The 24,433-nt window shown below is 38.4% G+C and overlaps 2 protein-coding genes and 1 long non-coding RNA gene across 34 annotated transcripts in view; 1 reads left to right on the top strand and 2 right to left on the bottom strand.

The window, feature by feature from the left end:
* scrib (scribble planar cell polarity protein) overlaps positions 1-4,301 on the bottom strand; it is a 79,133-nt gene extending 74,832 nt beyond the window's left edge. For 23 of the 26 annotated variants that reach the window (XM_028004705.1, XM_028004709.1, XM_028004714.1 and 20 more), the window contains exon 1: positions 3,249-4,301. In XM_028004705.1, coding sequence (XP_027860506.1) covers positions 3,249-3,407 — 159 coding nt within the window. In that variant the 5' untranslated portion in view covers positions 3,408-4,301. The remainder of the gene's footprint in view (positions 1-3,248) is intronic. The other 3 variants (XM_028004730.1, XM_028004731.1, XM_028004732.1) reach the window with 1 other exon arrangement.
* Positions 4,302-5,063: 762 nt separating this feature from the next.
* LOC114136406 (poly(U)-binding-splicing factor PUF60) lies at positions 5,064-23,094 on the bottom strand. Of its 7 annotated transcripts, XM_028004279.1 has the most exons (12): positions 22,977-23,094; positions 22,337-22,429; positions 22,033-22,128; positions 17,330-17,419; positions 16,773-16,823; positions 15,535-15,696; positions 14,398-14,490; positions 10,478-10,691; positions 10,141-10,373; positions 9,634-9,748; positions 5,829-6,076; positions 5,064-5,745 (listed from the first exon to the last, which is right to left on the bottom strand). In XM_028004279.1, the coding sequence occupies exons 3-12, from the start codon at positions 22,108-22,110 to the stop codon at positions 5,446-5,448; spliced, it is 1,584 nt and encodes a 527-aa protein (XP_027860080.1). In that variant the 5' UTR covers positions 22,111-22,128; positions 22,337-22,429; positions 22,977-23,094; the 3' UTR covers positions 5,064-5,445. The 7 variants fall into 7 exon arrangements, with proteins under 7 accessions (XP_027860080.1, XP_027860074.1, XP_027860075.1 ...); XM_028004273.1 differs by lacking the exon at positions 22,337-22,429 and having other exon boundaries at positions 22,977-23,061; XM_028004274.1 differs by lacking the exon at positions 22,337-22,429 and having other exon boundaries at positions 9,634-9,745; positions 22,977-23,061.
* On the top strand, positions 6,076-8,607 carry LOC114136407 (uncharacterized). The gene is made up of 2 exons (XR_003593788.1): positions 6,076-8,318; positions 8,349-8,607. It is a non-coding gene; the product is annotated as an uncharacterized LOC114136407 (long non-coding RNA).
* Positions 23,095-24,433: the final 1,339 nt, after the last annotated feature.

Below are 24,433 nucleotides of genomic sequence, written 5' to 3'. Positions count from 1 at the left end.
TGGCTGCCTGTCACATTCAACAGGCTGCGTTAACGATCCCAGTCGGGAAAACCCTGATTTAGATCGGATCGGCCACGATGATCTACCGTAACACACCACACAATCTTAGAAAGATCAACGTTTTAAGATTGTTGTAAGGGGAAAAATAGGAGCAAAAAATCGTGTAGTGTGAACTATTGCATCAGGTAGTCGATGTGCCCATCTTCTCTATTTAAATCTAATTATTACTGAAGGGCAACATGATATACAGACTTCATAATCTGCACTCTTTTGGTTGAATGCAGTATTTTTTTCCACTTTGGCTTTATGTTGTTTAGTTTTTTTCCAAGTGAGTTTTTTGTTAATGGAGACTGAGAATCCATTTTATTTTTGTTTTTGGTTGTTTTGTTTATTTTGTTTATCAGTTCCAGTGTTTAGTGTTCTTTTGAAAATAAAGTGTATCTATCTTTGGCAGGAAATCGCATGCAATATTACATCATTTCCATTAAATCAGTGTAAAAAGATCTTCAAACAATATTATCGTTTATCGCAATAATTTTTGAGACAATTAATCGCTCAGCAAAATTTGCCATCGTGACAGGCCTAGTATGTCTACAAACGTCCTTAAATAAAGAAGAAAACCAAAGCTATTGCAGTTGACTCTAGACTACATTAAGTGTTGGTGTAATTTTTGCACAATGAGCTGAAGCTTCAGAGACCAAACATCTGCAGAACAGAAGAATGAAAAGTCATAAATATGTACCACAAGAAGAAAAAAAAGCTCCTTTGTGAAGGACTCAAAGAAAGGAGTCCTTTGCCAACATTTGTTTTACACTCAGCTGACCTTAAAGTGTTAACAATCTTCATTAGCAAATGTGTCACTTGTCCCTTTCAGCACAAAGCTAAAGCCATGAAATGTGAGAGAGTGGCAGGGTCTGCAACCGATCAGTCTGCTCATTCAGCCTCCATGCCGGATCCCAATAACAGACAGCGCATTGTCTTGGAGGTGAACAATGCTCTGAACTAAATAAAAACAATTGTTTCATTCCCAAAGTCTGTAGCGCTATGGGAATGTAGACATAACAGCAGGCCTTCTCTTAAAATAAACTCGCATGGAGCACAGAGAACTTTTGACATATTTCAAATTGTATTGATGTGTGTGGTGAAAGCTTTGCACGTCATTCCACACATGCCTATAACACAGAACCCAATCACTGTTAGATTCGTACCAGCTGCTTAGGTTTGTCAGAAATATCAAAAACGATTACATTCAACATCCTCAGGGAGAAGAATGCTCCCTTTTTCAAGCAAGAAGTTTTGAGTTATCAGCTTTTCATAACGCATACCACCTCAGAAATTACAAGGGCTTCTACATACCACCAACCTCACAGGCGTTTGTTACAGATGTGGCTGCATGTTATAGTAGCGCTTACACAACTTCTGATTTGTTCTTTTTGCTGCTTTTTGTTCATTTTCTGGTTGAAGTGTTGCATATTTGGACTATTATTCTCTCTGTGAGGCTGGAAGCATTTTTTGCTCTTACTTTCAGGTTGTTGTTGTGATACATAACCGTGGCAACAAGGTATTGTTTTTACAACTTGGAGCAGTTGATTAGCCTCTCAAAAGCTCAAATAACAGCTGAACTACAACCTCAAATCCTAGAGAAGTTGAAAAGGAGGAAATAGTTCAAACTATTTCTGCTATCAATCATATTCCCAACTCCAACATCTCTTTCTAACTATACAGCCAGATTTAAAGAGGAGTAGGAAAAGCAAATGAGGTGGATTAGCAGTGCTTGTCAACAACTGATGGTGTCATCCAGAAAATGTCACTGTGGAATTATATCATCTCTACCGCCTGGATATTTAGCTGTTAGCATGTCATGACAGTAATACATCAGTCTTCAGTCAGAGGGCTCTTCAAATTTGTTGCCAGACTGACTGCTACGGGAGCTCTTTCATGTCCATAGCATCACCATCCACAACAACTACATGAAGATACTTAGAAATTGAGTTTCAACATTTATCATCAATTTGGGATAAATAAGGTATTTCTGAATTCAAATGATTTCTTCAGTGTAGTCTCAGATTTTTGGTTTTTAGAAAGTTTTACTTAAATTTTTAACCAGAATCTTGGTGGTTTTTTGTAAGATAATTTGGTTGCTTTTTAGATTGTCTTGGACAAAAAAAAATGTTGCCAACATACAAATATTTCTTAAGATTTCAACTGAAGGCAACTCAAGTAACACCATTTGCACTGGTGACATTGTTTCTGACCATTAAGTGTAAAAGACTGACATGTCAGGAGTCTGCAACATGCAGGTCGACACATATCTGAATGGCTCTTGGTAAGTTTGACCAAAAATAAATGATACAATAAGAACCTACAAATTCCAGCGATTTTCATAGGATGTTTTTTTTAATCATTTGGCACTATAAAATATAAAAAACGCTGCCAAGCTTTTGTCTAAACTATCTTTGTGCATCCAGGAAGTGATTTTTGTAGCTTAAAATGTATATTTTACAGCAGCAAGTACAGGCTGCAGCTCAGCAGAAAGCATTTCAATTTAGGTTTGGTCTTTGACTAGGTCTTCTAGCACACAGATATGCTTTTATCTAAACCACAATGCCATCAAAGGGCTCCTCTGGTCTAATATGGGTGAATCATCTCATCCGAATGGAGTTAAGCTCTATAGAGTCCCGCCAATGATCTAATTACTTGACTGAGGTGTGTTGAAGCATTAAAATCACTTTACTTTATGTGCCACTTTGTGCTTTTTATAGCACAAACTCCAGTCAAAACACACAGCAGTTGGTAATTGTGACAAGGTTCAAGAGGTATGAATGCTAATTTGAGTAAAAACCGTGCACCTGTAGAGCACAGGTGTCAAACTCCAGTCCTGGAGGGCCACTGCCCTGAAACTTTTAGATGTGCCTCTGCTGCACCACACCTGAATAGAATAATTAGGTCATTAGCAAGGCTCTGGAGAACTGATCTACACAAGGAGGAGGTAATTGAGCCGTTTCATTCCTGTGTTTTGCATCTAAAAACTGCAGGACAGTGACCCTTGAGGACTGGAGTTTGACACCCCTGCTGTAGAGGGCAAAACAGAAGCCACCTGATCCAAGTAAGTAAAATGTGATGTGATTTGCTGGGGTGTGTCACTGCTTGCCTCACCTGCAAAGTGACCTCTGCTTTTAAACAGGTGAACAACTGTGAGAAACTGAAGCCGTAATAAATGAATGAACGCGCAAAGGCACCGGGCATACCTTTGGTAGCTCTTTGAGTTGGTTGGCATCGAGGAGAAGTTCCTCCAGGCTGCGGCTGTAGCGAAAGACCTCATCGGGGACAGTCTGCAGGTTGCAGTGACGCTTGTCCACCGACTCGACGTGGCGATTGCAGCGCCACAAGGGGATACACTTCAGCATGTCCGGCCGCCGTAGGGGGATTTGGATGCCGGTGCTACTAAGATCTCCGCATTAGAGGGTGCAGCGGGAGGAGGGAGAGGTCGCCAACTGGGAGAAGGAGGTTAAGTCAGTGTCAAAACACTTAAGTTGTTCCCCCAATGATCCAGAATAGGAGGCCGAAATCCACCTGAAGAAGCACAAAAATAATCCCTTCGATCTGTTTCTGATGTATATTCCGTCTCCGGTTCTGTTTGAAAATTGTCGGGATCCTCCAAGCGACATCCAATCCGGAATTTAACCCAACATAAAGGAAATGAAGCTCCTCACGGATGAGCTTCAAGTGATCCCTCACTTTCTTACCCTCCCCTCCTTCACACCGAGCAACCAACGTTAGCTTGTTTTGCTACCGCCGCCGTCAACATCCCCCGAAGCAGCCCGAAGCTCCGCAGCCGAGGCTAACTGAAAATCAATGTTCCGAACACCCCGCGTCGCGAAACGCTGCCCTATCCGCCGCAGTCATGTGTGGGCGACTGAAAGCATCCACTTTGGTCACCGAGTTATAGATAAACAGCTATCACCAAGCGGCTTACGCCAAACGAGTCAGCGGAGATTAACTCGTAATGATGCGTTCGTCCTCAGGAAGCTAGTCACAGTTAGCCAGCGTCGGCTAGGAGGAGGCTGGAGGTCTTTGTGGCGGAGCTGCTGTTAAATAATAGCGCTTTAATAAAAACTACAAAAAACACGAGACGACTGTGTCTGGCAGCAACATCCCAGAATAAGTCACAAAAAGTGACCAGACGGTGCTCGTCCGACACCAGGGTTGGTAGAATCCAAGCAGAGAGAGCAGGAGCTTCAGCAACAGCCGCGCTTACCTCCCCTGTTGAGCTGAGGCAGGCCGGTCTGGTGTGAGGGGGGGCTGGGCTAGGCTCGGGCTGGAGCACCGCCGCTTAGCTTCTCCTTAGAAGAGGCCATAAGGTTGCTTTACACCGCCACCTGGCGGCCTTATCAGGTATTTCAATTTACAGGTACCTCTGAATAAACTGGATGACAAAAGTATCTCAATATTTTAGTGACATGTTGTTTTCATAGGCTAATTATACACAGTGTGACATATTTTCATAATGTATTTCCCAAAAGTTAAACAAAATATAAATAAGCAAAATGCATGTAAAACCAGTTGTATGACATTTAAAAATATGTATTTTTTTTTCTAATGTTTAAATTCAAAATTTGGGAAATAAACAAAATGTGTAACTTTTTTCCTACTAGTTCTAACAATTATCTAAACTATTCATGATAAAACACATTTATAAATAATTTAAAGAGTTTTCCAAAAACGTTATGTAAATAAAGTGAAGCAAATCTGCAAGGACTCTGTAAATTAAGTCCACATTTATTCCAAATTAATTTTAAAGTCTAATCCCCTTCCAGGTTAGCCTTAACTTCACTCACTCACTCCTAACATTAATGAAAAAAAACTAACGAAAACAGAAATACAGGATGAGGCAAATCATGTATTGCAACAATTTTAATTAAAATTGGTTAAGTTTTTTTCAACTGGTCCATCCCACCTTCATAAAAAGTTTACGCTTGTTTCAGCCACACCACAATAAAACAGAACATTCTTTAGAGTTGCTTCCTAACTGCAACCTTTAAAAAAAATTCTCCAACAAGCTGTTTGTGGACAAACAATAACCTTTAATTGTAAGAAAAAAAGTGTTTACATGTCCTGACAATTTTATAACAGAAAAAGGAGCTAAGCAGGAAAAAAAACTATGTTGTACAAGATCAGATTACAAAAATGTGAAACTTGCACCATAAAAGGGAGTCTTCACAGATCACAAAGCAGAAAAAAATCTGACAAGTATTTTATTGAATTTCCCCCAATGGAACTTTTTCATATTGATAACAGCAATAAAAAAAAAGGAAAAAAAAAAAGACAATAAAAACATAATTACAGTTTTCAGAAGCCCACACCTTTTAGCTGCAGTGAGAATGGCTGAAATGACTTTTGGTGACAGGTAAATGATACGGGTGCTGGTAAGCCATTTCTAACACGTTATGCTGAAAGGTCACTGCTGTTAAAACGGTCTTGGTCATACACCTCTGCAACAACTTTACGGCCTCCGAACCAGCGGTCGTTCAGGGCTTGGATAGCTTTGTTCATCTCGGAGGCGGCGGAAAACTCTACAAAGATTTTGACTATGATGTCTGCGTCTTCCTCCTCTCCTTGCTTCTCCTGGTAGATGATGACTCTGTTGACGGTGCCAAACTTCCCGCACTCCTCCGTCACCTCGCCCTCCAGGTCGTCGTCGATGTCCTCTGGTCCAACCATGTTTCGAAGCACCATCACCGTGGACTGAAGTGGGACAAGATGGTTCGGTGAGCACAAAACAATTTTCATTCAGGAGATACGACTGGTAAATCGGAAGCGTGGGTCACCTCGGATTTTCTGAGCAACTTCTGCATCACCATGTGCCTGGCACTGCTCCCCGAGATGCTCATGTGCTCCTGGTCACTTAGCATCTCCTGGCCTGTGCCATCCTGAAGCGTCTCCTCTTTCTCCTCCTTCTTCTCCTGTTGGTTCGAGCCGCCGGCTTGGTTAGACAGCACAGGCGGTGATGCGAGCACCGGGTTCACTAGACCAACTTGGGGAATCACGGGTATGGGAGGACGAACTGGAGTCACACCTTTACAACGAAGGCACACAGACTGTAGCTCAAGAACATTAAAGTAGCTTAAACAGCAGAAATCTGATCCAGAGTAAAAAATAAAGAAGGGACTAGAAAGTGTAAAAGGGTTCACTTTGTTTAAGCCAGGGGTGTCAAGCTAATTCACTTTGGGTCACATCAAGATCTAGAATGCGTTTAAAGGGCCGATTGTGGCAGAATGTTTTGATTGACAAATTATGGCTGTAAAAATACCATTTAGCTTCTCTATTAGGAGTTTTAAGTATTGTAACTTACCGTCTCATTTTAAGACCATAACTGACAAAATATTCATTTCAAGGCTAAAGACTTTACTAAAGATCAATCAAAATTGCACTCAATTGTTTTTATTCAGTAGTTCTAAAAACATTGTTTTATTTACTGTTAACTTTTCATTTTAATCAAATGTTAAATGTCCTTCTGATGAGTGTTGCGAATTATCTATGGCTACAAATACTGACGCAGGCATTATGTTGTCTTGTATTTGTCCCCATCAAATAAAGTAAAACAAAACTACACATTAACAAACTATTAAAGTATGAAGCTATCTCTGCGTTTGAAATTAAATAAACATATTCTGACCTTAATCTAATTTGGCAAATTACAGATGAAACTGCTGTAATTTGATTGATAAAATAATATTTAAGCACACAAATTATATTTAAGGTTCTATTTCTAGATAAAATCTTCTGGTGGGCTGGATTTGGCCTGCAGGTCTGGAGTTTGAGACATGCTTTTAAAGAAAAATACAGGGTGGGCCATAAGTTTCCATACATAGGAGAATGTCAAATGTATATTTCTTTTATATTTCAGATACCCAAGAAGATGAGTTTGACAAAAGAGCAAAGTATTGAAATTTTACTAATGGCTGGATCGGGAAGCAGTCGCATAGTTGCACAAAACTTTAACAGAAAACATGGAACGAGCATCACACACACTACACTGTGGCAAAACTTATTTGCACGTTTCAGAAAACTGGAAATGTTGCAGATCAACCGCAAAATGGTCAAAGACGTGCAGCGATTACACAGAGTCCCACAAAAATAAAAACGGTTGTCCAACATGTTTATTTTTTCTATGTATGGAAACGTATGTCCCACTCTGTAAATAAATAGCGCACAATGAGTGGAAAGTTTAACTATACCTCCTGGGTTCTTGGACATTTGTTATGTTTTTGAATCCTTCTAGTTTTACACAACTTTGAATGTGTTGATAAAAATGGGATAAAAGTTATCAGGCTGGGGAGTTTCTAGTGAAATCTTTATCTTATGATTTACATCCCTTTTTTGTGACACTGATATCCATTCAAAATGCATTTTGTGGCTCCTCTACAACTGCAACTCAATTTCAATTCTTTTTTCAACTTACTTGAGCTGACATTTTTTTTCTAGGTGAAAATGCCTTTAAAGGTACTATACATTTACAAATATGCATATACGAAAATGAAAAAATAAAATAAAATCAAAACGTATATTAGGCTCAGGCAACCCATAAAATCCAAATCTGAATGCGTGTGAAAAATGCGTAGTGGGAAACAAAAGAAAAAGAAAAACATTTTGTGGCGTTTCTCCTGGAAAAAAAAAAGAGAATTGTTACAAGTGGTACATACAGGTTTAAAATCTTTGAGCATGTATGTATATTTACAATATATGGAGAGGAGCAATGTGAATAATAGTATTTACAAACAAATTGTTGGAGAAAGTTGAAAGTCAGGTAGGCCACTAAAATGCCTGTGTAAAAGAAGCTTCTTAAAGTGCAGTATCCAAGCACATTAATGGAAAGTTTAGTAGAAGGAAAAAATGTGTTCCAGAAAAAGGAATCAATTGAAGGATTCAATGTGTAACCATACATCTTGTGCTGTCAGGCACAAGATGTATTTCAAGAAGTTGAAGTACCTGCTTTAATGCATGCATTAACCAGATCATGTATAAACCAATAATTTTGCTTAAATCCTTTTAATAAATAAAAAGCAGCTTCATTATGATGTAAAATATCCTTTAGGGATTCCCTCTGCTTTTGCTCTCTGCCCATACTTACATGTACCATAAAAGAAGTTTTAATAAATGAAGAAAACCCAACTACATAAAGAAGCCATTTTAAGATGGTTTATTTTGGGGGAAAAGTTAACAAACCCAGTTGATCCTGTGTGAAATATTGTGTAGAGGAACTTTAGCTCACTCTAGAATCGCCTAGATTACATGCGTTATTAATGAGACATTTAGTGGTAAACTTGCTTCAGGTTGTTTTTCTTCAGGTAAACTTGAGCTTCACAAACTGATGGCTGGATAATTTTCTGATGGACAGCAGAATTAAGATTTTATCAATTATGGCATTTAAACAAATTAGCCCCAGACCGCAGCAGTACTACCGCTATGGTCTGACTCGTCGTATCTTTTTCTGAAGTGCTGTGCTCCAACAGGACACACATTCCAAATACTTACCAAATACTTGTCTCTACAGTCCATAAAATGTGTCCCCAAATGTTTTGAGTATGAAGGTTTTTAGGAAAATGGTGAGATGTGCCTCTGTGATATTTTTTGTCAGCAGTAGTTTTGACCTTGGAGACTCCCAGTCTCTTTTACTGTTGAACCAGGAACAGTGATCTTAACTGAGGCCTGCTGTGCTTTATGTTCAGTCCTTTTCTGTTTGACTTCATGTATTAGTCATTGATGGACTCTTGTGAGTAATTTTGGTAAACATGTCTTCTCAATTTCACAGTAATGCCTTTTTCTGTGGTTCGCAAAGCCTTGTAAATATCTTTGTAAGATGTAAATGACTTCATTTTTCATGCGTTCCTGAATTTCTTTAAAGATGTTTTAGTCTATTTCATTTTGTCAGACAGGTTCGGTTTAGGTGATTTTATTTTTATTGTGCAGGTGGATTGTGAAACTGAACCACAAAACAAGAGGGGTACCTACTGATTTACATAGCTATTTCCCACAAATGAAATCATAATTTCATAACTGCTTTTTAAAATTTTCCTCAGGTTATCTTTGATATAAAAATTTATTTGACAAGTGAACACTTTTGACAAAAAAAAAAACAGAAAAGAAATCTGTATGGGGGAGAAATACATTTTTATTATACAGTGGACCCCCGCCTAATCAGATTTTTTTTGTAAAACAAAAATCCGCCTGTTTGCAGATGTTTTCCATAGAGAAGCTAAAATTCCAGGGTATGTTGAAACTTGACATGAAATTGGTTGGCATTCGCAGAACAACCAATCCAAGAGCACCATTTCCTTGGCTGTGATTGGTTGTACCCCCAAGAGCAGACAAAAAGACTGTAGCTATTAGCTTCTGCAGCACTGCTGTTTCTACTGTACGTACTGATTCATATTAAGCTACGTTTGCCATTTAAACTATCAAAATAGATACTTACAAGCACTTTTAAGGAGTCCCAGGTATTCAGCTACAAGGGGGTCCACTGTACTGTAATTATTTCCTCCCCTAATGTCATCATACTGTCAAAAATACCGTTCGGAGGTGAAACAACCCTGCTCGCCACACCCACAAAGACAGATTCACATCAGTCCATACCTGTGATAACACCTGGTGCCTGTGCAGCCATAACAGCCTGAGGTAATCCTATCTGCTGTCCAAGAAGCTGTGGTGCTGCCAACGCCCCCAAAACTGACGCGCCAGCTACCGCCTCCTTAAGAAAGGGGGGGGGCCCAACACATTAGGTACGGGAAACACACAGAAAACAGCACAAGGCAACACAGTGAACAATCACACCGCATAGCAAAGAGAGAGAGCTCAGCCTTGTCTCCATGAGGGTCAAAATGTTGGTGGCAAACAGTTCATTTTAGCGAGTTACGAAGGATCACAGGTGAAATAATCACGGATTGATGCCGTTTAACTGATGGACAGTTAGGAGCTTTAAAGTAAAAATTGATTTTTTTTTAAAGCGTTTAACTTTACTGAAGCAGGCTTACATTCCATCTTGCTAAACTAACACTATTCTGGTAACTTCCGATTTCTTCTGACCCAGAAATCTGTGCATCTGTGCTATGTCATATCTAGCTAGATCTGAGTTATATTTACCTGGAAGGCCATTAAATCCCTTTGGAAGGGATTTATACTTGCCTGGGCCGTTATCTTAGCCGTAGCTGCCGCTGCAGCTACAGCCGCAGCAGGTGGCAGCCCACCCGGGGTAGTGGGGGTCAATAGCGGCATCGGTGGAGTCACTGCTTTGCCGACTCGCAAGTACTGACCACCCAGGTCAAAAAGATTCATAGAGGACACCGCATCCAGGGCTGACTGAGGCTTTTCATACTCTGTTGGATGAATTTCAAAGTAAAATGGGAAGAAAACAGCAAAAAGTCAGCAGCAGGGTATCAGTAACTCAGGAGCATGAGAGAATGAGCGTCTCCTAGCTCACCAATGAAGCCAAAGCCCCTGTGTCGCCCTGATGTGGGGTCTCTAGCTAACGTGCACGATTTAATCCTTCCGAAGGCCTCAAACACGCTCTTGATGTCGTCGTCCGACAGGTCCGGGTGGACTGACGCTACGTAGATCCGGTTGTAGGCACGTGCCTCCTCTGCCAGCTGGTCGATGATGGGTTGCGCCTGACCGATGTTACTTGGCCGCCCAACCTATTGCACAGATTAAATCGACAGGGCCTCTAAACGGGGGGTCTTTATGGTACCGATGGAAAACGCACTATGGGAAAAGTCTATGGGGCACTTCAGTGAAAAGGTTTATTTCGGTAACTCCACTCAGTATTGAGATTACATACAATTATACTTTATAGTGTTTACTGTTCTTCATTTTCTAAAAATATAAAATAAAAAATAGGGATACTGTTTAAAACCACCAACAACAAAAAATAACTTTATTACAATTTTATGACCCACTGGCTTGATAGTTGTTCATCAGACAGCCAGGTTAGCCAAAAATGTTCTTGCTAAAAAAGCTATTGTCCAAGCAGATGACTGGAAAGTCTAGTGGAAGGAGACACTCAAGCAATTTTCTGCCGTCAACACATGTCCATCCGGGAGGAATGAATGCTGCAAGTCAATAACTCAACGCAATCTTCTGGGTTTCCTGAGATAAAAACTTTTTAAACTACTTTGAATAATTGAGGTTATTGTAATGTTTGACACCTAGGATCAACTGGATCAAGGTCACTGCTGAATTAGTTGGCCGATTTTATGATTTTTTTTGGTAAAGTTTCTTGAGACATTTGTTGTGAATTGGTGACATTTAAATAAAATTACAAGGAATTTAAGTGTGGTAGAAAAGGTGCATAAGAGTTGTATCCACAACATGGATTACAGAGAAAAATGTCGGAAGAACCATATGTGTGCCAAGGAGAATAACGGACGTTTTCTTTTCAGATGAAAATCAAATTTGAGTTTTATCTCAAAAATAATCTCCTGGAGTCTGGACGAAGAGAAGAGACGCGTAGAATCCAAGTTTCCAGTCAGCGATGAGTTCAGGAGTCATGTCATCTGCTGGTGTTGGTTTGTAGCATTTCATCAAGCTCAGTATCAACTCAGCCATAAAGTATGGTAAAATAAAAATGCTACAGAGGTTTACCACCTCTGTGAGTATTGAGTGTAGATACTGTATAGTACATGAGTGTTTCTGCATCTAAAGAAATTATAGGTCCTGTGCAATGTTCTTCTTTTGCAAATATTAGTCCATAATTGTTAAATTCTACAGGAATAAACACTTTAAAATATCACTGTGTGTAATGAAGTTACCGAAACAAACATTGAAGTTTATCAGAATGCAACTGAGGCTGTATAATTTCCTGCATTACATCTGGAAAGTATTCACACCACTTCATTCTTACAAGTTAAATCAGCTCCATTTGAGGTAAATTCAGTTGATTGGACTTGATTTACATTCATCTCTGTAAGGTCCCACAATTGACAGCGTAGGTCAGAGGTCAAACACCAAGCGTGAATTCAAGGGATTTATCTGCAAGATTGTTTTGAGGTTTAAATCTTGAGGAGAATCAAGAAACATCTCTGCTGGTTGAAAGGTCTCAATGTTGCCTCCATTGTTGGTTAATGGAAGAAGTTTGAAACCACTAGGACTCTTCTAGAGTCGGCCGTATAATCTGAGTAATCAGTTTGAGAAGAGCCTCAGTAATGGAAGAAACCAAGAAAACAATGGTCATTCTCAGAGATGCAGCGTTCCACTGCGGGGAGTGGAGAAACTAAAGACAACCATCTCTGCTTCAGTCCACCAATTAGACCAGGAGAAACAAGATCCTGTGGTCTGATGAAACAAAGAATGAAGTCTTTGGTGTGAAGGCCAGCCATCATGTTTGGAGGAGACCAGGCATGGCTCATCAAGCATGGTGGTGGCAGCAGCATGCTGCTGTTGGCACACTAGTCAAGATAAAGGAAAAGATAAATAGAGAAGTGGACAGACATCCTGGGCCAAAACTTGCTTCAGAGCATCTTGACATCAGACTGAGGAAACAGTTCATTCTTCAGCATAAAACGACCCAAAGCTCATGGCCAAGATCTGAAAGGCTTCAGAACCCATCTGTGAGAAAGAGTCCAGACTTAAATCTGAATATCTCCAGAAAGATCCAAGAAATGCTGCACAGATGTGTCCCATCCAATCTGATGGAGTTTGAGAAGAACAGAAGAGAAGTATGAACGAAACTGCCTAAAGATCTGATCTTGTGGTGTCATTTTCAAAGTGTATAAAGCATAGGCTGTGAATACTTATTTTCAATAAATCTACAAGAAATGTCTAACTGTATTCCACATTGTCATAAAAAGGTATTGGTGCATAGAATTGTGAGGAAAGAGATTAATTTAATACAATTTCTAATAAGGCTGTAACATAAAATGTGAAAAAAGTAAAGGGTTGTGAATACTTTCCGGATGAACCGTATGTTGGGAGCTGAAATTTTAATTTAGCACTAAAAGGAACGGAGTTTGGCTGCAAGACGCTACGCGATCTCAGCGGTACGACGCTTTCACAAAAAGCTCGAGACGAGTCTAAATGGCATCTGTACAACAGATGAGGCGGCCAATTAACACCACCCAGGCGCAGTCCATCATCAGCACAACTTGGTAGCAGAGAGATTTCACGCACCGCTGGGCATCTCACTGAAAATCCTCACTTAAACAAGCTACCAGGACATCTTGGAAAAGCAACACACACAGACACACACAAACTTCATACTACATACATACGACACGCACCTGTGAATAAACAGAGACACCAAACATGGAGAGGAGTTAGTTTGTTTTCAAATGTAAATACATTTTTGTATAACTGCAAGAAAAGTACATAGTTGCTACAAATATCCATCAATGTAATCATTAAGGTCTTTCCCAAACTGATTTGAGGAGAAAACATTCACCCTGGTGGGTTTTATTATCTGAATTTTCCACAAATAATCAAACAAACCAATGGGGTCACTAACTTCAGAGCTAATGGTGTAACAAATGGATATTTCAGACCTTTTCTAGTATCTGGTTCAAGGCTGCAGCTAACAATTCATTTATTCTGGAGAATAATTGCATAATTGGATTATAAAAAATAGGTGCAGTCTGCAAATTATTTAACTGCTTTAGCTTATTTTATGCAATACAAAAAATACAAAACAAATGCAAATAACTGATCAAATTCTTTTTTTTTTTTTAAAATAAAATAAACATTTTATTGCCTAAAATGAAATGACAGCATTCCTATAGTGAATGCTTGATCATTTGTAGCAAAAGATGCATATATGTCGTATTTAGTTTCGGCTTAATTACTGCTCTTACAATGTTCTTCTTTCAGAAATTGTCATGTTTTACAGTCTATGAACTGCAGTTAACACTTATTTGATTACTAAATTAGTTAATTATTTCAATAATCAATAAATTGTTTCACCCTTATGTAACACCTTCACTTGTTTGAGAGAAGCTTGGTTAATTCTGCTTCACAATGATAGAGTTCATGTCAGCAGATTAAAAAATTACGTAATAGGATTAGCCGACACAAGTCAGTTACACCTGAGGAACTAAAAACCAGATCTAAAAGTGCCTGTAGTACTTTAATCTACATTAATCTAAAAAACTAACTGAATATGTTAAAAAATGCACAGTAAGTCAAAGTATAAGATGTAATATAAACATAAAATCAACATGTTAAAGAAAGTACATATCTTTTGAATAATAAAACAATAAAGAAAGTCATGGAACTTGTACTTGGCTTCACAACCCTGTTATTAGTTAAAAAAAAAAAAAGCACTCCACCTTGTTCCTTAAATAAGCGCTGAAGAATAAGATGACTGCTCTCTGAATGTCCCACTGTAGCAAAAACCGTCTCTAAACGACTCACCTTAATGTTTCGCCCTCCTAACATGACCGAGTTCATCTGTTCCAGAGCTAGCTGAGCAGCTTCTGGCACGTCGTACTCCACAAAGGCGAAGCCCTGCACGCAGAAATATCATTCATGTTCACAGAAAACCCAAAATACACTTCAAATGTGGCCACAATCTCTAGTGTCTTGCAAAAACGTATTGACACCCTCTGAGCTTTTCCAGATTTTTTGTCACATTTTGACTACAGACTTCAATGTATTTTTTGCAATCTGAGATATGCGGAAGCCGTTGCTGTAGGGGTCACTTTCTTTTTGGTCAGAGTTCATGAGACGATGGATTAAGTTAAATGCCGAACGGTCCTGGAAAAAACTTGTAGGCAGGAGAAAACTTAAGAATATGGCAGGGTTTCCAATGAAATGGACCAGCCAAAGTTCAGACCTCATCTGTGACCACACTTGAAAATCGCTGTTCACAGGAGAAACTCTTTTCAATTTGGCAGAGACGTGTGAGCTAAAATTTAAGTCTCTTGATGTCCAAAGACCTGTAGCTTTAACTGCAACAAAAGATGGTTTTAAAAGATATAAATTGTCTCAGAGATGCTTTATTAAAAATGCACTCTGGGGTGCTGTGGTGGCGCAGGGGGAAAGCATGACCCACATATGGAAGCCTTAGTCCTCGTGACGGTAGTCGCAGGTTCGATTCCCAACCTGGCGACCTTTGTCGCATGTCTTCCCCCTCTCTCATTACCCTCTTTCCTGTCAAACTACTTTCAAATAAAGACCACTAGAGCCAAAAAAATCTTTAAAAATGCACTCTTAATTTAAAACCTTAAATTGCTTTTCTTTCTCTTCACAATTAAGCTCAACAAATCCCATACAATAGTAGGCACTGCTAACAAACATTAGTTCTGCCAACGCCAACCCAATACACCAACACAGAAGCTAAAGCACCAACTTAAATTAAACCAGCCCTTGTAAATTAGCGCTTTTGAATTTAAAGCTAAGGGCGCTAAATATCTTCAAAGCTAGGAAAAAATTTGCGCCGCTATTAGCACCTTAGCAGAAGTGTACCAACCAGCACCCTCAAACGTTTCTGGTTGCTTTGTGACAAAATGTGGAAAAGTTTAAGGAGGGTGAATGTTAAACGACACAAACCTTATGCTTCATTGTAACCGAATCCCAAGACATGTCAATGCTCTTGATCGGACCGAAGGGGGCAAAGGCTTGTCTGATGGTATCCTCTCCGAGCTCATAGTATATGGAGCCCACGTACACCCGACACATGATCGCTAGCGCACGTTGCCGCTGAGCTGCCACCTGCCAGTCGGGGGAAAACAACACACAATAAGCATTAGAGAGTAAAAGAAAGGAATATAAACATCAACACACACACATAAATAATAATATATATATATATATGCCTGCTCTATTGGGCATGTTTTCCCAAAAATAGTGAAAAGGCCAATTCTCAGTATTGGGAGGCCTGAACAGGTATACAGGGGGCATTAAAGGGGGATCAACAGGGTAAGTCTTTTCTGTCTGACACACATGTCACCTGAAATGATTCAAATTTGGCCTATCTTCTGTTAGTGTTCAGTTACTTACTGACATATGGAGGTAAAAAAAACACACAGAAGTGATCGACATGCACAGCCCTCACAAATATTTGGCTTCGGTAACTGACCTGAACTCCAGGGATGCAAAGTAAGGTAACAAAAAAGTAACTGTGGCGTTCAAAAGAAATCCAAACAAAAGTCTTGGAATTTTCTTCTCGAGTCTAACTTGAGGGGGATGCTTTAATCATCAGGTCTTTGTGTTTTACTGATGACTTTAGTCTGCTTCTTAAACTCATCGTGTTACCAGAGGAGGTTTAACTTTGCTAAGCTACAGCATAACGAGAAGATGACTTGTTTGTTCACCGAGAAAAAGCTTCACATTGAGATGGCAAAAAGAAAAAATAAAAGATCCCTGACACAGAAGTTCTCTCATTTTGGTCCATAAAGGGATTGCTATCCCTCTTTTGTCTCCTGCCAGCTGCTGTTTTCAAAACAAGAAATGCATATTTTTCAAAGAGACGTGCTTTTTCTCCCTTTAGAAACTCTTCCGTGAATTAAAAAGCATGTTTACGGATACGTATTTGATTTTAAAAAAAAGTGCGAAAGCAAACTAAAAAAAACAACAGAAAAAAGCAAATGAGGGCTTCCACATCTCAAACGCTGCAGACATGGTTGCAATGACAGAGGCTGCAGAAAGCAATGTTTCCTTATAAAATATGCATTCTTCAGTTAGATTAAAAAGGCAGGGATTGTTGCCAACGCAACCAGTAAAAGAAGGGTAACAGTCCTTTTCCACTGGAAATGCGGACAAGAAAAAAAATTTAATGATCTATTGACCGATTGTAAAGGTGAGAGAGGATCTCCAAAGCCCATTGTCACTGCTGCCATCTGAAAGACAGTAAAGATGAAAAAAGTGCTGAAAAGTCGGTTAGATACCCCTTTAGCTTTTGCTTTTTTCAAGGTCATTGCTCTGCTAGACAGATAAAAGCGATTAAGCTAACACGATATGTAGACCCTCCCTCTAAACAGCAAAACATTCAGAGGATCTACCTCCCATGCCTGATTTACAAATTCACCACACAGCAGTTCAGGTAAAGCATGGCCCTCTCTTAAAAGTGCAAAGCATTCAACATGATAACCAAAGCCTTCAGGACGATCATCTCCATCTGAAAAAAAAGCAGAGGCAGATGGTCGACACATGTGTTGGTTCTCACAGCACGAGGGAGGAACAGGGGGGGAGCAGGACTTCCAGGACAACTGACCCTAACCCGAGAGGCCGGAGTTACTAATGCATGGACAGGTTAAGATAATCTGTCATGAATCAAGGCTCACTGTCGATACGCCACATTACCACGTCTGTTCTGGAGAAGAACCGAAAGCTTTTAACATCTCACCTGCAGATTGGTGAGCTGCTGCTGCTGATGTGCAATGGTCTGCTTCACCAACACACTCTTAATGCTTTGTTCCATGGCATACTTCTTCGCCTGGAGGAGGAAAGCGACAGTGTTATTACACCTTCATCAGTGACCAAATAAGCAGAATAAAATCATCACACGGAGAAGATAAATACAATAAAAGTATGGCTAAAAAAGTGTTTAATATGAGCTAAACTCACTAATTTTCTGTAAAATGTAACATTACTTGGGGCTTTGGACTAACTTTTGGTGCTGGTTTCACCAATGCACCCAAATTTTCAACAGCTTTGCATTTTAACCTTGTAGTTTTACAGTCTACTAAAACAAATCTGGGTGTATAAAGATTATATTGACTTGCAAATGATTAAACAAGGCCCCTTATTTGATGCAGAAACCTGCAACACAGATAAATTAGTGAAAAACTGTTCAAAGTGCTTGAATGAGCCAGGGTTCTCACTGGTATTTAGAAAAAAAGAATTCCATGACTTTTAATCACCTTCAATATAATTTCCCATGACTCGCGTACAACAAGTTTAGAAAGAAAAGTGTATGATTTGAAGATTAACTCCACCAGCGAACATGTAAAAGTGTAATGCAGGCAGATAGGGAGGAAACATAAATGACAAAAATGTGAAAATCAAGCCCACACAGAGGTATGAATTGAAAAATGGCAATATGTTGACTGTGGAATCATATGATGATAATGTCACTATATACACAAAAACATATTAGCAGTAATGCAAACAAGATTGTACATGTATGTACAAATAACTGCTTCCACAAAAGTTCAGTTGGAGTAATAGTCAATGTAAATTAATATTGTTTTGTGTTTTTTGTGTAATTTATTCGTTGTATTCTTGGAGTTAGATCAGAAAGATTTGATCATTTTGGTTACAAAGATAGGGAGCACATTATTCATCATCAGTCACAGTTTGATATAGTTCCCCATAGGAGTCAGTATTCCTCCACCAATAATAAACATTGCTTTAAGGTACCCTAAGACATGTGTATAACCGCTGTGCAGCGGTACTTCTAATCGAGTTATTTTGTGTTGCAGGTAAGCTGGTGATGCTAATAATATATTCTGTTATGTTATTGGGTTCTGTGAAGTATCAATTACCACATCGAGTTCCGCATTAGTATCGTTTCCGTTGTAATTTACTTTTACTTCGTGAACTGCCACCACTGTTACCGTGTTCAGAGCGGGAGGAATAACATGGGTGTGTATATAGTTTGAGAAACCCACTTCCTTTCTGAATCCAACAGCGATGATCGGATGGTTTGCATGTCATGTAAAATAGAAAATGTCTGCTGTGTTTGACTAGATGTTGATTTTCTTGGGAAATTTGCGCTAGATAATGATAATGTTGTGATCACACCAAACGCGTTTTGATCGTCAGGTTAAAACGCGTTTGGTTTTTCAACCTTTTGAGAGCCATGGTTCATGTTTGGCAAATTACTCAATACAAGGCTGGAAAGTGAGATGGCACACTGAGTTATCAGTGAAAAGCTAAGATGTCTGTAAGGTGTGGAAAGTATCACTTTTATTTATTTTTGTAGGACAAACTGTTGCACTAATGTAGAGTTGTTCAAGAAGAACAAAGCTTGTTTTTAGACTTTATATTTGTTGGTGGAACTACTGTATTGACTTTAAAACAGCTGAGTGCTATTTTACTAGCTGTTTCTTACTTAAGGTTTTAGAAAGAGGCAGTAAATAAAATGTATCAAAATCTGGTACCAAGCATGTGTGTGCAACCAGAGTATTTAGCTTGCTAGTTGTGAGGCAAATTATAAAGTAATTGTGTACAGTCCTGGAATGACAGTCATTATGCTTGATTAAAGACTGAAGCCATTTTGTTCAAGAGCAAATGGAAAAAGATGCTTTTGGGGACAGTGTGCCACTTTGACATAAAATTCATATGTATGATATATACTGTAGTTAATTAATTACCAGGTTACTTTGAAAAAGTAACGTGATTATTCAATGAAAAATCTTTCCAGTTAGAAAATGTGCATTTCTATTCCCTCTGTTATTTACATTTGTGTTGTTTGTGTTACACAAAAGAGAAAAGCAACAATATACGTTTTTACTAAATAAAATGAAAACTGTATTGTAACACGAAGTAACTTTAATCTGATTATTGGATTGTAAATAGTAATGCGTTAGATTCCTCTTTTCTGAAACAAGGGGTCAGATTAGAGTAATGCGTTAGCAAGTAATGTGTTGATGACCCCATTGTTTGACATTTCTGCTCAAGTATTTACAGATTTGTCAGGTTTCTGATATGTGTCTTCCCCCCCCCAATGATAAACTCATTCCTACATCCTTGAAAACACGTAATTACTAAGTTGCGTTATTGCTTGGATTTGAATCGGTATGTCTTGCATTCAGTGAAAACAAGAATGTTGACAAATAAAGTGGACAATATGCTAGCAATTTAGTTACATTTCCACAGTTGTGGTCTTTCCTGGTCTTGAAATAAAATCCAGACATAAGTACACACACCACAGAAAAAAAGAACAATATTTTTGCCTTTATTTGCAAATTCCATGACTTTTGATGACCTAAAATGAAATCCCAGTATTTTCCAGGTTTTCCATAACCGGTACAAACCCTGCAGTTTCACCCGAACAACCAGTATCATCAGAACAACCAGTTACACCAAAGCGACCAGTTTCACCAGAACAATCAGCAACCAGAGCAGAGTTGGGTATCTAGTCCCTGCAAAGACAGAGACACAAACATGTCTGAACTGCTTAAGATTCAAGAAGTGTGTGTGGAACATCAGAATATCCACGGTGGTACCCAGTATCGGAGTGTTCCCGTTTCTTGCATTGTCAGGAAAACTTTGCCCACCCTTTGACCAACTTTCCGGACAGTTGATGTTCGGTATTGGCTCTCCTGGTACTGAGGGTTTTTCTCCTCCTTCTGCTCCTCTTCCTTCCTCCCCTTCTCATCCTCCTCCTCAGAGATCTCAACTTCTTCATTTGATCCATAGAGCGTGAAGAACTCCATCAGGGTTTTAGCATGTTCCTTCAACCGGTTCAATGCCTCCTGAGGATTTTCCAGCTCAAAGACTTCTTGTAAAACGGACTTGCTTAAGCAGAGTGTTCTCTGACTTCAAAGCCACGTTGTGCTGGCTTAGCTACTTTTTTGGTTCAACCTCTTTATTGAACCGGCTTCGGAGTTTGTCAGATTTTTTTAAGAGAAACTTCATGTCCATGGATTGCTTCTTCATGGACGCCCATGTCCTTATCAGAGTTGCTCAGAGGTCCTGATGTCTGTCTTTCAGGTACAATTATCTCCATTCCACTCTACCTCTCAAATCCGTGACGTGAGCTGTGTTTTGAGAACATCATTTTCACTGATGATCATCTCATATTCTGATTCAAGGATGTGGAATCTTTTCTATCTTCGGAGCGCTCAATTCCCCTCTGAAGATTACCCACCATCTCCTCAAGTTCCTTGTTTTCCTTTTCGAGTCAAAAGCAGATCTTAACGTGGTCTTTTTTTCTCAAAAGGAAAGAATGAGATAATCACTTGAAATAATTGCTTTTACAACTACTTTTTAACTTTTACTTGAATAAATATATGTTGAAGTAGTGCGATTATTGCTTGAGTGCAATTTTTGAGTATTCTGCCCTCCTCTGCAGAGCAACTAGCTGAACTTTGGATCAACTGACTTCTGTTTTTTTGTTCAAAATCATTTTTATGTCAGACCAAAATAAAGTGAGTAAACACAGAATCATGTATTCAAAAAAGGATTTCATTTTGAAGGAAGACAAATTTTTCCAAACCAAACAGCCAGCATCAACCCCTTGTGATAACTTTCTGACCCACTCTTCTTTACAGAATTGTTTTAATTCAGGCACACTAGAAATTAAGGTTTAGGTTAGACTTTTACTAGGCCCCTTCCAAAACGTTCACACTGCAAGTTAGGATAAAAACTTACATTGTGAAAGTAAGCTTACAGCGCCAGTGCAACCTCAAAATTTCTTTCAGTTGTACTACTGAGAAATTTGGTCATACTCTAAGCCTTGCTTTTTAAGAGCTTACAAAACGCTCTTAGAAAATGTGATACACATGCTTTTTTAGACTCTTCTAGCAATTTATATCAGATCCACACATAATTATGTCTAATCAGTCAAAATTTACCGTTTTTTTGGTTGAAATTAAAGAAAATTGTAAATAAAAATTTTTTGTTGATATGAGATTGTTACTCTGTACAGAGCAGAACAGCAAACATTTGTTTCTAAATTCATCTAAAATTTTTGGCTTGAGTCTATGGATCTAAACAGTTCTCAAGCAACATTATCGCACATTTTGGTTTAAGTTTTTGTAACTAATGGGAGACTGTGCTACTTTTTCCTTACCTTGCAACATCCAAGTACCAACTGTCACAATTATAACTAGTATTTATTCAGTTTCAAGCTTTATTTTTGTCAAGATTACCCAATTAGCCAGACAGCTGCAAAATAATTACTGCTTTGTCCTCTGTTGAAGAGGAAATCGCTCCTCCCTTTACTCATTATTACTTAGGTGAAAGAAAATGAGGATAAAGAAACAAAATTTACATGTATTTGCAGCGTTTTTTAATACATAAAGAATTAATAGATGAAATGTTTGATGTGATGTAAGGTGTTCATAGGGCTGGATGACATGGACAGGAGGAGACTCTCACCCTTTGTAGTGCCTCCTGCTGCTCTGGGGTAAGAGGCGGTAGGCCAAGCTTGGAGCCTGTGCCTTGTCCATTCTCCATCGTCAGAGCTTCACCTCCCTGCAATTTAAAAATTGAAAAATTAGCAAAAACACGTACGCTTATTTAACTGGCATATTCCTAGTGCATAACTACAAATTAAAATTCCGCAACATACAACAAAATGTACATGAGATTTCACCACAGTTTTTTAATCAATAACAGCAAAAATATTGAGGACCTACACCCGGATTTAAACCAGGTGGGCCTGGATAAACTCCTTACTTACGCAACACTCTAACCGCTGGGTCCACCAGACTGAGACAGGAAAGCCCCCAAGGGGAAGAGGACTGACGGGGAAGCTTTAACAATTCAACAATTTCTATGGGGGGAGATAAAAGATGCCTTCAGACTATGATTAAAACAGGCAGCTCTCATAAACTTGCAGCCTGATTCACATACAGCTTTCCCGTATTGTTTGGATTTCTAACAGTGCAGTTGATGCGCAGGAGCACTAAACGTAATTTTCATCCTTACGTTAGAATAGCATATTAGCTGTAGCATACTACGGTTACCCTTTTATTTCGTGTAAGGACTACTGAGATACATAACTACATTATAACCCCGTTCTATAGCTTTACAGTTATCATTAAACCGAGTTTAAAGAAACAGACCAATGCATAGCAAGGCCTGATTTGTATTCAGCAGTCGATGTCTTTGTTGCTAGCAGCAGACATAACATTAGCTCACGTTAGCCATTCATTGCTGTGGCGCGTAAACCGAACTGGTGCTTTTTGTTCCTCCAGTACAAATATAAATAAATAGGTACAAGTATAATTACAAAAAAACACCGCACTTTAACTACGCAATAAACAATTTTAATAAAAGAAACGTAACAAGTTTGGTTTTTAATCGCAAAATATATTTACCGCAGTGTTCGTAACCGCCATCAAGCACACCTTCAAGAGAGGGCCACACTCCTCAAAGCTCGCGAGAATGTCACTGCGAGATATCGCGAGAAAATACATCCACACAATACATGACGGTTTTAGACCAGGGTTGCCCGAGTCCGCAGAATGGTAGAGGTCAAAAACTGGACTTATTTAATCTTCATTTAAATAAACACTGTTATAAACGCACAATTAATAAATACGTCATCAAATAAGAAAAAAGACCTAATTAAATACAACCCCCCCTCATATTTTTCAATAGGAATCTTTTTTTGTCTATTTCTTTATATTTATTTTTGTTTTATTTTATGGAGACGTTTATTTATTTGTTAATTATTTATTAAGTACAGAATTTATTTAGTTTTGAATGAAAGCTCTCTATAAGAGGTTGACCTCATTAATTTGACTTCATTCATGAGAATGAGAAGAAGGTAACTGGACCTAATTTTTCACAATCTCTTTAATATGCTCTGCAGTCACAACTACAGTCATTAACACCGTCCACAAGGAGAGAAATTCATAAAATATTATTGCTAAAGAATTGGGCTGTTCATAGAGTGATATATCCAAGCATGATAGTGGAAAGTTAGTGGAAAAATTTGCCTTATGTAACTGAAATACTCTAGAAACCGAATTGCTGGATATGTGTACCTATGTTATATTTTGTCTCTGTTATTACCATCTAAAAGTATTTGTTTTCTGATTAGCTTTATTGCTATTGATGGATTTCAGACCACTCTTCTTTGCTTTGTTTAAATGTTAATTGTGTGGTTTTGTGTATTTGGTTATGCAGAAAAGGAACCTTTTTTTGTCTATTTTTGTCTTATTTGCTTATATTAGATAATGTAATTCATTCATTTCATTTCATTATTTAATTAATTATAACTGGTTATTTCATTACATGTCATTTTTAATGCACATGTGCATTAAAATGCTGGGTAAGAAATGTCATGTGTGATAGCTGTCATTTAATTAATGTGGATTTGACATAAAACTCAAAGTAAGATTTAATATATCAATACTCGCAGATGAAAAATCAATACTTTCTGAGGAAGAAAATATAAATATCGTAGAATTGATCAAATTACACAGCAATATTTTTTATATAAATGAAATTACAATAAATTACTTGTCTTATTGTCATACAATAAGTTTCTGATTCAAGGTTATTGATATGGTTTACCTCATCGGCTTCAACACACTTGTTACAAAGGTGGTCATCTTCAGAGCAGCTACTGTTTGTAGCTATTTTTAAATCATTTCAATTTGAACATTCGCTTATGGTCTAGTTTTAGTGGGATTTCTCAATTTTGCCTTTGAGGTAAAGAAAAATCTCAAATCATTAGCTTTTCCTGTTTTTTTTAATCAAATCATTACAGCATTTTGTTATTGTATATCCACTATAATTTGTTTCCAGTTTTCTTTTTTTATTATTA

Source organism: Xiphophorus couchianus, chromosome 21, assembly GCF_001444195.1.
Source record: "Xiphophorus couchianus chromosome 21, X_couchianus-1.0, whole genome shotgun sequence".
NCBI classification, from domain to species: Eukaryota; Metazoa; Chordata; class Actinopteri; order Cyprinodontiformes; family Poeciliidae; genus Xiphophorus; species Xiphophorus couchianus.
The sequence above is the reverse complement of the archived record's forward strand: the minus strand, read 5'-3'. Positions and strand labels throughout refer to the sequence as shown.